Source organism: Lipophrys pholis, assembly GCF_963383615.2.
Source record: "Lipophrys pholis genome assembly, chromosome: 11".
Taxonomy (NCBI): Eukaryota; Metazoa; Chordata; class Actinopteri; order Blenniiformes; family Blenniidae; genus Lipophrys; species Lipophrys pholis.
Window position 1 is genome coordinate 25,614,845 of NC_137631.1, and position 14,726 is coordinate 25,629,570.

A 14,726-nucleotide genomic window follows, 5' to 3' on the forward strand; every position below is an offset into this window, starting at 1 on the left:
GTACCGACGTCATTTTCTGATCTTTCAGTTTCACTCAGTCCACAACAAACAAATCTGGAGATTTGGCCCATGAGTAGTATCTTATGAAACAGTATTTTTTAAAGGACTTTGTCTCAAAAGATACGCGAATACGTTCTATATTGTGAAATCATCATTTTGCCTGTGGCTTCTTGTAAAACAGTGAATTCACGTCATTCATAGTTGACTGCAGCCACTGATAAGTAAAGCAATGGACTGGGAAGTCCCTGGAGTTATTTCTCTACTATGACTAGGTTAAAACGTTGCATAATAAGAAACACATGATTTGAAGAAAACTTTAAAATGTTTATTTACAGTTAAAAAAAGAATGGAACAATTGGACATGTCTTGTTATGCACTAACAGATGTTGAGATCACTTGAGGCAGGTATTTGGAGTTAAATTAGTCATCCACAATCAACATCGTCCAAAAGGTCATCAAGTCCATTCAGGAGACAAATGAGATGGTCCATCTAATGTCTGCTCCAGCTTGAACATCACAGCAAAACACACATGTGGAGGCTTCACTTTGTTGCATCAGATGTGGGACCCGGGGCAGCCAAAGCTCACAGACCGCCCTGCCTTTCTCCCAACGAGCCTCCTCCCGGCTCTGGGCAGAGATCCCTCTCTCGCAGGAGGTTTCAGGCTCGGAGAGAGGTTCTGCCTTGGGGACAACGCAGCCTGACGAGCCTCCTGAAGCTCCCTGTGTAGGGAGGGGAAACCGAAATATGAATATATTCATATATTACTGTGTGAAGTTGAGGCGAAGATTCCTTGACTAGTGTCTTCGACTGAATCTGATGAACAGGACACTTAAGTTTTCAATTAAAAGTGAAATTACTCCATCTGCTGGCCCTACTGAAGACATTCAGTGTATTACAGACTCAAATAGGAAGTTCAAGTATTTTAGTTTCAGTGACCGCTGTCTCTAGTTACTTTAGTACTTCCTCATTTCATAACCATGTCAATACTCCCTGGAGGGCCTTTTAAAAAATACATTATGCAAGAAGATACAACAAAAATGGCCTATAATCAGTGTTCAACAACATTACTTGAATAACAGTTTAAAGTTTGCTGTTGGACTTAAAATCTAATTCTGTCGCCATTATTTAGTGATAAAAGGGTAGATTATATTTTATATACTTTTCAAGCATGGCTGTCCTGAACTTCTCCACATTGAGTTCTCGAAGCAGTTGAGCAGCCACCCTCTCAGTCCTCTTTTCCTTTAAGATTGTGTGCTTGCATAGGTCCCTGGCAGACGGACGCTTTGTTGGGTCTGGATGCAGCATTGACTGGGAAAGAATGACAAAAGCTTTTTTTTGTTTTGCTTTGTTTTTTAAATTTTGCCAATTCTGTCAGTTATATCAAAACAAAGACATAAAAACTTAATGTGTAACAGAGACATATCTCCTGTACCTGAAGCAAATCGTTAAAGGGAATCGACAGCTTCTGTGGTAGATCAGGAAGTTTCTCCTGTCTAAGATGGTGCCACTGATCTCCATTCCGTGGTAGAGGAGGAGCACCGGCAGCCAGCAGCATGGTGAGACCCAGAGCAAATATGTCTGCCTTGTGGAGGTGGTTGTAATCCTGAAGATCAAAGACAACCGGGATCCAAGTAAACACACAAGGAACCATTTTTCTTTCTTATAATCAGTTACAGATGCACTTTTTTTTTTTTTACCTCATGCAAAATTTCACTGGCAAGAAAGCGACTGTCCCCTTCCTCAACTTGAGGATTGATGGATGATGTCACATGACCAAGATCACCTGCAGAAAAAGACAAATATTAACATTAAAAAAAACCAACAACATGCATGTATCTTGAAATCTACTATCCTCGCTTTAGCCAAATTAGCTTTTGATATCACAAAACATCCTAGCAAGCATGTTTCTGGCCTGCGAGAGGAAACTGGAGTATCCAGAGAGAAGAGCCACATTCAAAAGGAGAGCATGAAGTCCAGACAGACAGACAGACAGACAGACAGACAGACAGACAGACAGACAGACAGACAGACAGACAGACAGACAGACAGACAGACAGACAGACAGACAGACAGACAGACAGACAGACAGACAGACCTAAATTTCCCTGTAGGAATTCATCCAGCATGGAATAAAATTTTAAAAAATACCAATTTTGTAAATGACACCAGTTGCAGCACTTCCATCTTCCTCCTCACTCTCCCCCTCACCCACAGCACTCGTGCTGCTACGCTGGCAAATGAATATGTTGCCTGAAATTAAAAAAAGAAATGTAAAAAAAAAAAAAAAAGAAATCATATTTCGAGCACAAAAGGGATTTAGGGGTAGCATGACAATGGATGTATAGCCGTTAAAAAAACAGACATACTTGGTTTGATATCTAGGTGCACAAGTCCTGAGCTGTGGATGTATTTCAGACCCAGAGACACCTGTAAAAGCAGATCTTTCAACTCGGCCTCTGTGAAAAGATCACCCTGGACCTCCCTCTTTACAATGGCGTCGCTGAGACTCCCACCTGAAACAAACACACAGAACGGCAGCGTCAAAACACAGAAATCCAACATTTACAGCTGAGGTCATTTTGTTTGCATCACCTACCATCACAGAATTCGTTCTGAATAAGCATGTGCTCATCCTCTGCCCATGCTGAATAATAGCGCACAACATGTGGGTGGTGCCCGAGAACAGCATGTGCATACACTTCCTTGAGGGCCAACTGCCTGATGGGACATAAAGCAAAGTCACGGATAAAGCCTTTAAACAATGACATAAAAATCAAAAGGTCAACGGAACCGTCTTTGGCGGAGTCCTTAATAATGACCCACTTACTCGTCAGCAGAGCCGGCCAGGGGTCGGCGAGATTGTTTTATGGCGTACAAGCAACCGTCCAGCCTCTTCACGCATTTGTAAACTGCCCCAAACTCGCCCACGCCGATGCACTCCAGCTCCAGGAACTCGCTCTCGTATCGTGACAGCATGCAGGCTTGAACAGCTCGCCTCTGCCAGATAAACAGACGGAGGCCCGTGTGATGAAATCAAAGACAATCCTAAAAAGGAGGAGCACGCGTCACGCGGTCATGACGGACTAAAAGCGAGGACAACCGGGATGTTCTTTGATATGTCACCAAATATGGTGAAACTTCCGCGAGGAAGTTGTTTTATATAGAGCCTGACGGCGGCTTTTGTTGTTTTTGTTTCGGAGAATCCTTCAGAGGAATCCCGGATGGAGGCTTGGCAGCATGTAATTTATGGACATAACAAGAAGTGAGGAGGCAGCTGAAGATGACAAAGACGGATGATGAAAGCCTATCAGAGGCATCTGAGAGGGAGGGTTACATCTACCACAAGCACTGATAAAAATAGTTGTACCTTTGGTGGGAGAAAAGCCTCATCATCCTCTTCAGATGACGTTAGGCTGTGTTTCAGCCTGGAAGTTCGAAAAGGCCAGTTAGACATTTATATACTGGAAATAGAAGTGCAAAAAATAAAGCCTGCGTGTATAAGATCAAAAGGTATGAATGGAGAACGATTCTAATCTCCTGAAATGTCATGCAGTCATTTTTAACCATCAGTGGACACCGATTGCGTAATATTAAATTGTAAGATAAAATGATTCCTCTGAGATTTTAGATGCTTGAACTTTCACATTTTCAATCAAATTGTCAAACTGAAGTAAAAATGTTGCGGAAAAACTGGAGTTGCCATCCCTTCTCCTTATGGCAACATAATATATCACCAATTTGTTGCTAAAAGATATCAAAATATCACAAGACTGACTAAACTGATAAATGATGTGCATAGTGGATTCACACTCTGCATGTTAACATGGTTGTCTTGTCAGTTGTAAACATATGGATATTATGGATAAACCTAGGATATCAACACCATCCACTTTAGTGCTTGTATTTACAGCATTACAATATTCAAAAATATTAACTTATATGGTGTGTTCATTCAATATCTTGTAGCCCTAATTCCCATCTGTTTTTTGTTTTTTTAACTGTACAGCGTAAGATGGAGTTACCTCAGCCCATAGTCATCCTCTTCATCGCTCATACAACTCTTGGTCCACTGCTGCTCGCTGTTTCTGCGCACGGTGTCAGGAGTGAAAGGATTCACATTGACAGAAGGCACCTGCATTAAGTTTGCAGCGGCGGAGGTGAAGCGCAGTCTCCTCTGACGCTGAGTGATCTTCAGGCTGGAGGCTGGCTGAGATGACTTTGAGAGCAAACTCTACATGCAGAGAGGGAGAGGAATTCATCCAGCTGATGGAAAACTAGTTTGATATCTGAAGCTTTCTTTTTTTTTTTTTTTAGAGTCACCGAAGCACAAGGGACTCAGAAAGTTGAAAATATTCCTTACCTTGGGAGTGTTTGGAGAGTTGCAGAGTCTCAGCTTCTTCCAAGACGCATATGGTATAGGGCTGGTGCAAAGTATAGGGGAAGATAAGGTATTGTTTCTGCTGTGGTGGCGTTGCACTCTGGGCGTCCTGCAGGCAGAGCTTGGTATGCAGATCCTGGGGCTGCAGATCCTGGGGCTGCAGATCCTGGGGCTGCAGATCCTGGGCGGGCAGTTGTCCGAGTTGTCACTGCTGCTTCCCTCCTCTCCGCAGCTGGAAAATTCCAGCTGCTGGCTGATCCCGGTAAACAATGCTGCCATGCTCAGGGCCTGAGGTTTGGGAAAAGTTTCCTTCAAATCGTTAACCACAAGGACGCACATTGTATTACTTTACCCCAGGGTTGTCAAACATAAGGCCTGTGTGCCAAAACCAGCCCGCAAGAGACTCCAATCGCAAAAGCATGCATAATGCAGCAGCTATAGGAGTTTTTGGGACATTTCACAGTATTTTGCACCAGAAGTCACCATTAAAATTGGTTTTTTTTAATGGTTTATGTTGAGATTGTAGTCATATTCGGTCAGAATTGTTTGGCTTTGCAAAGATATAAACATTTTCCACTTTAAAGAATAAATTCGAAAGGTTATTACGGCACTATTTCACTGGTCCAGCCCACCCAAGATGAGATTGGGCTGCATGTGGCCCCGATTTAAAATGTGTTTGACACCCCTGAAGCTATAAGTATTTGGTAAATCCATACTTAATTTGTTGTCTTTTCTCTCTGATCCCTCTTTTACTTTTCGTCCTCTTCCCATCTATCCTTCTATCCACCCCTCGCCTTGCCCTCACAGTATGTAGCTTGATTCCTTAAACCTTCCTCCAATGTCTCACTTTCAGTTTTTACCCAATAAGTTCCATTCAGAATCTGATAATTTACCAGAACTAAAAGCAAGGTCACCTCAACTGCCTAATAAATCAACTTGATTTGACAAAATATAAAAAATGTTCCAACTTTGTGTAAAAAGGTGTCTCCCCAAGAAACGTAACCAATCCTAAAGTTTATAATGATTGTACATTTTAAATGATTCACTCAGTGATGCAAAACAAATCCACATTTCCTTCCAACAGCTTTTCCTCTTCCCACTACCTGTTCATCCAGCTTGAAAGTAATTTGCGGCCACATCGTCAGCCTTGTTTACATATACCTGCATTTAAGGTGTGGCTGACTTTACCCACTGAGCAGACACACACTCCATTAACTCCCCGAGATGATTTCACTCCGAGTAATAACTGTGTTTAACTTACGAACAAGTCGCTCACTGCATCTCCACCACAACCACGCTTGAATCTCGCGCCACGTATGTAAAATACTTCCTGTTTATTTAAATTGGGCCACCAACCAGCTCGCTGATTGGTTGAAGGTGCAGGTACGTACGTGAAAACAACTTTACATGGTGTTACGGTGGAAATGTGATTCTTTTACATGTGTATATAAAGCGTAGGCTTATTAAGATAGCACACATATTTAAAATGTACGTTAATCAATCGAGTAGTTGGATTGATCTGTTCAATTCAATTCAATTCAGTTTTATTTGTAAAGCGCTAAATCACATCAACAAACATCTCAAAGCGCTCTTACAATGATAGAGTACAACAGAACCCAACTAAACCCTTCCAAAGCAAGCAGATGTAACAAGATGTAACAAGCAACAGTGGCCATCTGTTGAAGGGATTACGTTTAGAGTGACCTATACATATTTTTGTTCGAATTTTTATATATATTTTTTAAACATACAAAATGCAATCCTTACAAACATATAAGACAATTATGATAAAATCATTCTGTGAATCATTTACGGTACCATTCACTGATCATACATTTTTACAAAAACTCCAAATAGATACAAATAGACTTGATGTGGCAAATTGTGTTTGGAGGACATTTGCAAAAGAGAATTAAAAAAAGAAAGACGAATGTGAAATAAAGTAGCACAAACAAACAACAAAAAATACCAGCCGGTATGCATCTCTGGGACCCTCGTGGTTTATGGCTGGGCTACTTGGGTGGGTAGTGTAAAAATGAACAGACGACATGGAGCCCAAATGGGCAAACCAATAGAGCCCCATATAGGTTCACTGACATGGGCGTCCTTTATGGGTCCTATTAGGTCAATGATGGGAAAGGTTTCCATGGCCGCAGACTGTGCAGCCTATAACGGTAAGACACCTGTTGACTAAATAAATACTGAGCCCACATGGGCATTTGGCATGGAGGCGTTTTTAACATACATTCCATATATTGTCCCAAATTGTCCCGATCTAGTACCCACATAAAACCTAAAGATGAGTCTGAGGTGGACCTTGTGCATGCAGCACAGGTGGGGCCCAACTGATACCAGCTGTTGTACAGCATGAAGCCCACACGTACTTCCCAAATAGACCCCATGATGTACTCATTCATTCATTCATTCTCTTCCGCTTATCCGTTTCCGGGTCGCGGGGGTGACAGTCTGAGCACCGTCACCCAGATCACATTGCACCATTTAAGAACCTTCCTGCAGGTGGTGAGCCCACGGGAAGGTGGCGCCCGGCGTGGGACACGAACCCCCTACCCCTGAGATTGTGAGTCTCATGCTCTACCAACTGAGAAAGCCGGGGGACCCATGATGTACTTTTGTAAGTAAAAAAAAAAGGAAAATAAAGGTATAGTTTGATAAATTTACTTTGTTATTAACCCTATAAAACACTCTGTGTTGCATTTCCTTAAACAAAAAGTTGAAGAAATTTTTTGGGGAGTTTCACTTCTATTTATTTTGTGTGGAGCAATGTCTTAAAAGAATTTCCCTTTGGGATTGTTAAACTATTCTATTCTTTTCTATTCTATTCTATTCAGAATCAAAACAGAATCAGAATCAGAATCAGAATCAGAATCAGAAATGGATGTATTGCCAAGTATAGTTTTAACAAAATTGGTTCTGTTGGGATTGGTGCAAAACAGTAAAATAGTGAAGTAGTGCAAAAAAAAGTAAGAAAAAACAGCGCAAACAGTAGCAAGAGAAAATATATAAGTGAATTTGAGAATTAAAGTGTCCTAGAAATGATATTTGTTCTATTATATTCTAGTCAATTGTATTACTTGGTTAAAATAAGGATAGAACGTTGCAGGATAAATAGCGTGATCTTATATGTAATGTCGTTAATGTATGTGTACGTATATGTACAGTAAACACGCAGAGGAACAATTAGGTCATTGTATCGTGAGATAGACACGTGGGCGGAAGTGCGCTACGTCATCACAACAGAGAGACGGGAGGAGGAAAAGCCGCTCTGAGCCGTCAGTGGATGTGACACGCTTACAAATACACAGAAAACAACTCTGCGGGCGACAGGACACCATGATCCGGCTCCAGCGGCGTGTTTAGTCCTGCCCGACCCATCCGCACACCGGAGCCCTGTGCTGTTTGTCTCCCTCCGCCTTCACGGTTAGTCCTCTCTGGCAGGCAGCGGCAGCAGCAGGAGGAGCGGCACCATGGTGGAACAGTCCGACCGAGCCCCGCTGCTGGACTGGGAGGAGATCCCACCGCCCGATCCCGGCCAGGCGGCCCAGCCGCCGCCTCATCCGCCGGGAGCGGAGGACGTCGCGGCGCGGAAAAGTTCGCAGCCGCAGACTGGCACTGCGGCGGGCACTGGGTGGAGCAGCAGCGCCCCCTCCATCATCACCTGCAGCCCGACGCGGAGCCTGACGACCGTGGTGCTCAGCGAGGACGGCGGCCGGCCGCGGACCGAGCTCTTCGGACACGGGTGGGACCGCACGGCTTTCGGTCCCGTCTCCTTCCCCGGGCTCTCGGTGAGGGACCAGTGGGAGGAAAGGGACCAGATCGTGGCGGTGTTTGTGGTGACGTTTGACACCAGATCAGGTGAGAAAAGATAGAAACCTCATTTTGAGGTGTGAAATAAACATCATGTGATTGTTTGTCTTCGTCGTCCTCAGTGGAGTTTGAACAGAGTCACGAATAAACTTGCTCAATCATTTTTAATCCAATCCAACTTTATTTGTGAAAGCGCATTTACAGGCACCAAAAATGCTGTACAAAGAATAAATTAGATGATGAAGTGCACAGTTTCTACAAAAAATAGATGAAAAATAAAATACAATGCGGTTAAAACCAATTGAAATGGGTGATATAAAATATATTAGAAAGATGAGTAAAAACCATATCGAATTTTTACTTTCTGCACCTAAATATAATTTATCATTAAAGTTGATTGTTTAGTTAGTTAATCCTCCATTCATTACACATAAGCTCAAATGTTTCAAGCCTTTTGGAATAAGCTTATATGTTGAAATCCTTTTTTTAAATTTTAAATGAATAGTAAGTTAACATTTTAGTTTTTGTCTATTGAATGGAGATTTCACCATTTCTAAATTATGGTAAAAATCAAACCTTATTACAATTGTAACACAGATTCTTCCAATATTTTACAAAATTCCACTTGACTGAAGATGCTTCGAAAAGGAAAGTGTATCCGATTACATTTCATTATGATTGATCAGTTTGGTTGAAGACAACCAAGGGGCAAATGCAATAGATCATCAATCATAACAAAGCATGAGACCTTGATGTCAATACTTCAATCTCATATCCCAGAGGTGAGTGATGATGCATCTCAAACAAGTAGAACACAACTGAAAAAAGTAAATTATTCTGTCAATTATTTCTACATTAACCTTAAGAAACACTTTTTAAAATTAAAATTGTGAGCATTTTGCTCTCCAGTTAAGAAAAATAGGGCTATTATTTGAGGTGAATGTATGAAATGAACTTTGCATTGCATATTTTTTGCTGTCCCTGTAGACTCACAATATTCAGCATCTCCTCACCTCGTAGGAGCCACCCTGTCAGATTGACTTTTGGATCCGTATGTTTTAAGCAGAACACGTCGAACGGCAATGGTTAATCAAACATAACTAAACATGAGGCCAAGATGTCGACGCTTCAAACTGACAGGCGAGAGGTGAGCAGTTCAGTAGGTTGCAGTCGCTGAGTCAGCGCTTTCTCACGCCCTCTGCTCGCCGGCGTGAGAATTAGAGGAAGTGGCCCCGATGAAAGTGGACCGCATGGGAAGTGACTTTCTGCTTTTTTGTGACCGTGCAGGGAACATGGTGGAGTGGTGTCTGCCTCACGACGTCAACCTCGATGGAGTTGAATTCAAGTCGATGGCCAGTGGCTCTCATCGGATCACCAGTGATTTTATGTACGTGAATCCACTCCTGAGAGGTTTTCCCCTCTGCCCGCCGACTGCAGATTTAAAACTAGCCCCGAGTTCACTCCGGCTCTCTTTGTTTGGCTTCTGGCTTAGATATTTCCGTAAAGGCTGTTACTTCGGGCTGGCCTGTTTCGCTAACATGCCTGTGGAGAGTGAGCTGGAGCGAGGAGCCAGGATGAAGTCCGTGGGAATTCTGTCTCCCTCCTACACTCTGCTCTACCGCTACATGCACTTCTTGGAGAACCAAGTCAGGTACGACATGCTGTGAGACATGATGCGTCTGAGCCTTCTGCCCCCCCCCCCCCCCCCCCCCTCCTTCTCATTCCTCCTCCTCCTCCTCCACGCCACTCTTGTTTGTTGTCTGTTTACCTTATTTATTTCTCGCCCAACTGTTTTTACAGGTTTCTTTTCGTGCGCCTACATCCTTCCCTCTCCTCTTTGTATCAGATGTTCTCATCTATTAAACATGAACCGAGAGTCGCTGTTAAAGCTTTTGTGACGAGAACCCACTGACATTCAGTCTTTCTCTAAGCAAAGAAGTGAAAGAAACCATGACAGCTTCTTTTTTTCTTATCTTCTGCTTTGATGCTATTCTGCTGGGGTCTTTTTTTTTATTTTTATTTTTTATAAAAATCTGACTTTCATAGATCCGAGTTCTCCTTGACTGTGCATAAGTATGTTTTGCCAAACATTTTCAGCTTGCATACACAAGTTAATCTGCTCTAATCTGAATGCATTGTGGTTATATGGTCTCACTTTATATGCAACCGCAGGCAGCTGCCTAAAATTGTGTAAGAAAGTCACTCTGCGTGTGCACCAAAAGAGCTGGAAGTGGTGCAACCGGTGCATTTGTGTAACGCTACTGGCCTCAGATGATCCCAGAGTGTAAATTTAGAACAAGCGATGTCTGCTAACCGAGCGCCGCTTTATCTGTAACCCAAAACACCGTCTTGGACTGATATTTAATTTTCATGCACATTATCGCATCTCGATGTACCTCCTGGTGAGTCACTGTGGAGCAAGCTGTCACGTTGGTGTGCATCCACGAGATGGTGAATTGGAAAGGCAAGGGTGATTTTGATGTATGAAGACGCTTTGCTGCCGTTGCTTTTTGTAGACACCAGCTGCAGTGCCCAGGCCAGTACTCTCCACTCGAGGCCTTCTACGAGGACAAGAAGGCAGTTCTCCCACCGACGGGGAACGGCCTCGTCAACGCCTGTCCGACCTGGAGTGTCACCACCATCAACCGCTGCATGCACCCGGAGATGAAGGTCTGGAAAGCGCCAGGGACATTGTTTGGAAACGGCGATCGTTTTGCCATCGGTTAAATCACACGGTTTGTCACCAACTTGCCCCCCGTGCAGATCACCCACCCGGCCGGCTGCATGTCCCAGTTCATCCAGTTCTTCGGGGAGCAGATCATGGTGCTGTGGAAGTTTGCGCTGCTGCGGAAACGTCTCCTCATCTTCTCCCCTCCTCCCGTGGGCGTGGTCTGCTACAGGGGTGAGAAGCTTAAACACACACGCCTGCACAAATATTACTCAGCATTTTCTCAGTTGGCGAAGTTACCTAATGAGTGCTGATCAAACTTTTGTTGGAATAGATCAAGATGTGCGGCCTTTTCTTTGGGTGTTTATCGGGAGACGTTTCATTCCGTGCGTTCTTGTGTTCCGTCAGTGTATTGCTGTTGCTGCCTGGCCAATGTTTCTTTACCTGGAATCGGAGTGTCTGTGCCTGAGTTACGGCCTTTCTTCTACATCAACGTCGCCGACATCACTGCCCTGGAAACAGAGCTGTCATATGTGGCCTGTGAGTACACCGATAACTGTAGGATGTTTATTGCCCACCTTTTTGTGATGTATTGCTATGAACATATGTTTGCTTGTTTCAAGGCACCACAGAGAAGATCTTTGAGGAGAAGAAGGAGCTGTACGACGTCTACATCGATAACCAGATTGTGAAAACTCACAGAAGCCACTTGCAGCCGCTTCTCAGACTGAATGCAGCGGATAAGGAGAAGTACAGGAAACTGACAGAACAGAGGTATCTTGTGAGATACGAGCCCAAAAAATGCTGATCAATGTTGTTGCACTGGTGTGATCTGCTCAAAATACCCCCCCCCCACCCCCCGAAAAAAAATTTATGTTTTTTTGGAGCTTTATAGTAACTGGCTGTTTATTTCTCCAGGCAATTGTTGCTTTACTCTCAGGAGGTAGACGAAGACTGCACTGCGAACGAAGAAGATCTTTTCATTCTGTGAGTCCTTGACAATTGTGCTCACGGTCGGCGATGTACTTGCAGCATCACCCTGACAGCTACTTGTGTTTTTTTTTTTGTTTTTTTTTAATTTTTGTTCAAATTGACTCAGCCATCATTTCATCCCGTTGCAGGTTCTTCATGGAGCTGAATAACCGCATCTTCCAGACGCTGTCGGAGGTCGCGGGGAGCAACGATCCCACGCTCACCGCGGAGCACGTGAGGGCCATGGGGCTGGATCCTCAGTGTGACCGCTCCTTCCTGCTGGACCTGCTGGAGGTGTACGGCATCGACGTGACGCTGGTCATAGACAACCTTTGCTGTCCCTGAACCGTCCGCCCCTTCGACGCCACTGGATTATCTGTGCCTATAAGGCACAGTCACACATGCACACATACACACACACACTGAGACACTATGAAGACACTGCCGCCACCAGGGGACACATCATGTTATCCTCTGTGTGTGTGTGCGTGTGTCACTGATCTGTGGAGACTGTTTCTAACCACTGGGTGATACGGACGCTCTACATGGTGGCTGATAAACACCTGCCCGGCAGACGGCGTCGCCGGGCAGCTGCGTGCTCTTATCGCCATTCCCATCATGTGTCACTCACTCGGTACAGTTCATGTCAAGGATATAAGTACATGTACGCTTGTTGGACTATTGATTTGGGGGCTTGAGACGCCCAGGATGAAGCACTGGATGAACATTTTCACCGCAGGGGGACCGATCGCTCTCCACTGCACTCACAAATACAGACGTCACCACATTTCAACAGTCCTGCAGCTTTGTCTCATTCGAAGGACGAGTGGATACGTGAGAAAAGGGAAAAAGTCCCCGAAAAATGATTTGTGCATTTCAAATATTTTATATCCGGAAAGCCAAACAGACTTCTGACCTCTGTGGTCGTCCATGTACATGGATGTTATTCTTCTTCTTCTTCTTCTCCGTAATTGTACATTGTAAAAGGAAAAGCTTTTCAACCACTTTATTTGCCTTTATGAAGGGAAGCAATAGGAGCCTGTGTGTTGAAAGGGAGGTACTTTTTCCGTGTACAGTCAACATCACAGCGTGCTTTAGTTTGTACTATTTTCTTCACAACCGAGAGGAAAAAAAAGAAATCTGTTGAGTGCAATCCTCTTTTTTTTTTTTTAAATAAAGAGGCGTGCCGATAATTAAGCTGGAAGAGACGGCAGAATATATAGAGTATCTGTTGACCTTAATGCACCTTCCACTTCATGTTTGTGTGTGTCTGACAAACGTAACCAATGCGATCTACTTTCTTACACATTGTAGCCTCTTTTGTCTTTTGGTGTAATTGGTGGAGGAACTTTCAATGAATGTGACTTTATAACACTTATGTTATTGTGAATGCTGCACCGTGTCCACCACTGGACCATCTCCTGATGCACACAGTCCTGCTTAACTGTACTTAATATGCTTTTGTTTCTGATTTATCAGTCGAAACCAATAGTCATAAAGTAGAGGGGCTTTACGCTGCAAATGGTGGGAGGCTTGTATATCTGAATGAAAAGTCTTCAATAGAGCTGTTTATACGTCACTCAGCTTCAAAGAGATCCTCTCCGCTTGTCTGTTTTCATGACAAAGGTCTCTTTGTGTACTACTTTTCTTTTGTGTGTGTGTGTGGGGGAGATCTGTTGACGTCCTGACGGGAGCTGAGGAGAAGCTTTAACTCCTCCTCTCTGGGCGGACTCGCAGAAAAGAGCCCGTCTGTTTCGGCCGAGGGTTTCTCTCAGTCCCTTTTCATCACAGGCTCATTGACTGGAGTCCAGCTTTAGAGGAGGGCCAAACGTGTCTTTTGAACAGTGCTGGCAGAGCGCTTTCAGTTGGTCCATCCCGTTGCCAATCGCAGTAATAATTTGTTCCATGTTGGAACACATGATGATGTCTGCCTTGTTTAAATTTGAGGCGGCGGTTCCTCAACCTTCCTCCGGCCCCCTTCCCCCTCCCGATGCAAGCTAAAACACCAAGTATTTTTTAAATGTTTTCACGTTTTTTTCACAGTCAATTTCACATAGAGAAATTAGGGCATGAGAGGGTTTTATTTATTGACCTCGAAATGTTTTCCGGGTTTGATAAATCATGAAGAGAAATCTATAAATGGGTGAAATGAACAGTTTATCTTTTCTTTTTCTTTTAAATGGGGCCTTAATGATGTGACTTTTTTCCAGCTTCTTACAACAAAGTGACCGACTCGTTTCTGTACGTGCGTCAACATTATTTGCTCAGCGGATTAAGTGAAACCTGTCGACTCCACCTGGTCTGTGTCCCGTTTTCCTCCAACAGCGTTTGCTTTTACAGATGTGTGTTAAACATGAATGTGAATGTACACCACGCACACACACACACACACACATAGCACACGCCACTGTATAAAAATGCCTTCTTTGTCGAGCCTCTCACAGGTGTGTACCAGCATTATGTAAACAAACTGTTTTGTACAGCGTGTCACTCTACCGAATGTCAGAGACAGCAGAAGTATTGCACACCACACACACACACGCACACACACACACACACAACCATCACATCCAAGTAGTGAAACCGTTTTCCGTTTTGGGTGTGAATCCAGAGTATTCACCTTTTCCTCATGTGAAACACTGTAAGAGATGTCGGTAATATTCAAATGAACTCAATAGCATGAACAACTGTCAGTTTCACTATACTGCCATTGTAAAACAATAAAACATTGATGCGGTTTAAGTGTTATCTAATCTTATTGCAACCCTAACAAATCCACTCCGCTCTTTGCTCTGGTGGCTTTTTCTGCTGCCAAAGACTCTTAGCAACCAGAATACAATGGGGAGAGTGTAACTACCTGCAATCAGCCCCTGTAATTGTGT

At 43.7% G+C, this 14,726-nt stretch overlaps 2 protein-coding genes across 2 annotated transcripts; one reads left to right on the top strand and one right to left on the bottom strand.

Moving 5' to 3' along the window:
* Positions 1–306: 306 nt before the first annotated feature.
* wee2 (WEE2 oocyte meiosis inhibiting kinase) lies at positions 307–4,685 on the bottom strand. Its single transcript, XM_080475646.1, has 11 exons — positions 4,362–4,685; positions 4,024–4,232; positions 3,369–3,426; positions 2,829–2,998; positions 2,598–2,719; positions 2,368–2,514; positions 2,150–2,251; positions 1,699–1,784; positions 1,434–1,604; positions 1,161–1,309; positions 307–720 (listed from the first exon to the last, which is right to left on the bottom strand). Exons 1-11 carry the CDS (start codon positions 4,656–4,658, stop codon positions 555–557), a joined length of 1,677 nt encoding a protein of 558 aa, XP_080331772.1. The 5' UTR covers positions 4,659–4,685; the 3' UTR covers positions 307–554.
* A 2,932-nt stretch (positions 4,686–7,617) lies between these two features.
* Positions 7,618–14,584, top strand: dennd11 (DENN domain containing 11). Its single transcript, XM_080476010.1, has 9 exons — positions 7,618–8,252; positions 9,492–9,591; positions 9,697–9,855; positions 10,721–10,874; positions 10,968–11,106; positions 11,281–11,412; positions 11,496–11,646; positions 11,791–11,859; positions 11,994–14,584. The coding sequence occupies exons 1-9, from the start codon at positions 7,865–7,867 to the stop codon at positions 12,187–12,189; spliced, it is 1,488 nt and encodes a 495-aa protein (XP_080332136.1). The 5' UTR covers positions 7,618–7,864; the 3' UTR covers positions 12,190–14,584.
* Positions 14,585–14,726: the final 142 nt, after the last annotated feature.

Bases quoted from the DNA above. Each gene is read 5' to 3' on its own strand.
- wee2 (XM_080475646.1), bottom strand. From the start codon at position 4,658: ATGGCAGCATTGTTTACCGGGATCAGCCAGCAGCTGGAATTTTCCAGC. The intron at 2,999-3,368 runs GTACAACTATTT...TTTATCTGGCAG, and splicing joins AGGCTTTTCTCCCACCAAAG to AGGCGAGCTGTTCAAGCCTG. The intron at 1,605-1,698 runs GTAAAAAAAAAA...TTTGATCTTCAG, and splicing joins CCAGTGAAATTTTGCATGAG to GATTACAACCACCTCCACAA.
- dennd11 (XM_080476010.1), top strand. From the start codon at position 7,865: ATGGTGGAACAGTCCGACCGAGCCCCGCTGCTGGACTGGGAGGAGATC. The intron at 9,592-9,696 runs GTACGTGAATCC...CTTCTGGCTTAG, and splicing joins CGGATCACCAGTGATTTTAT to ATATTTCCGTAAAGGCTGTT. The intron at 11,413-11,495 runs GTGAGTACACCG...GCTTGTTTCAAG, and splicing joins AGAGCTGTCATATGTGGCCT to GCACCACAGAGAAGATCTTT.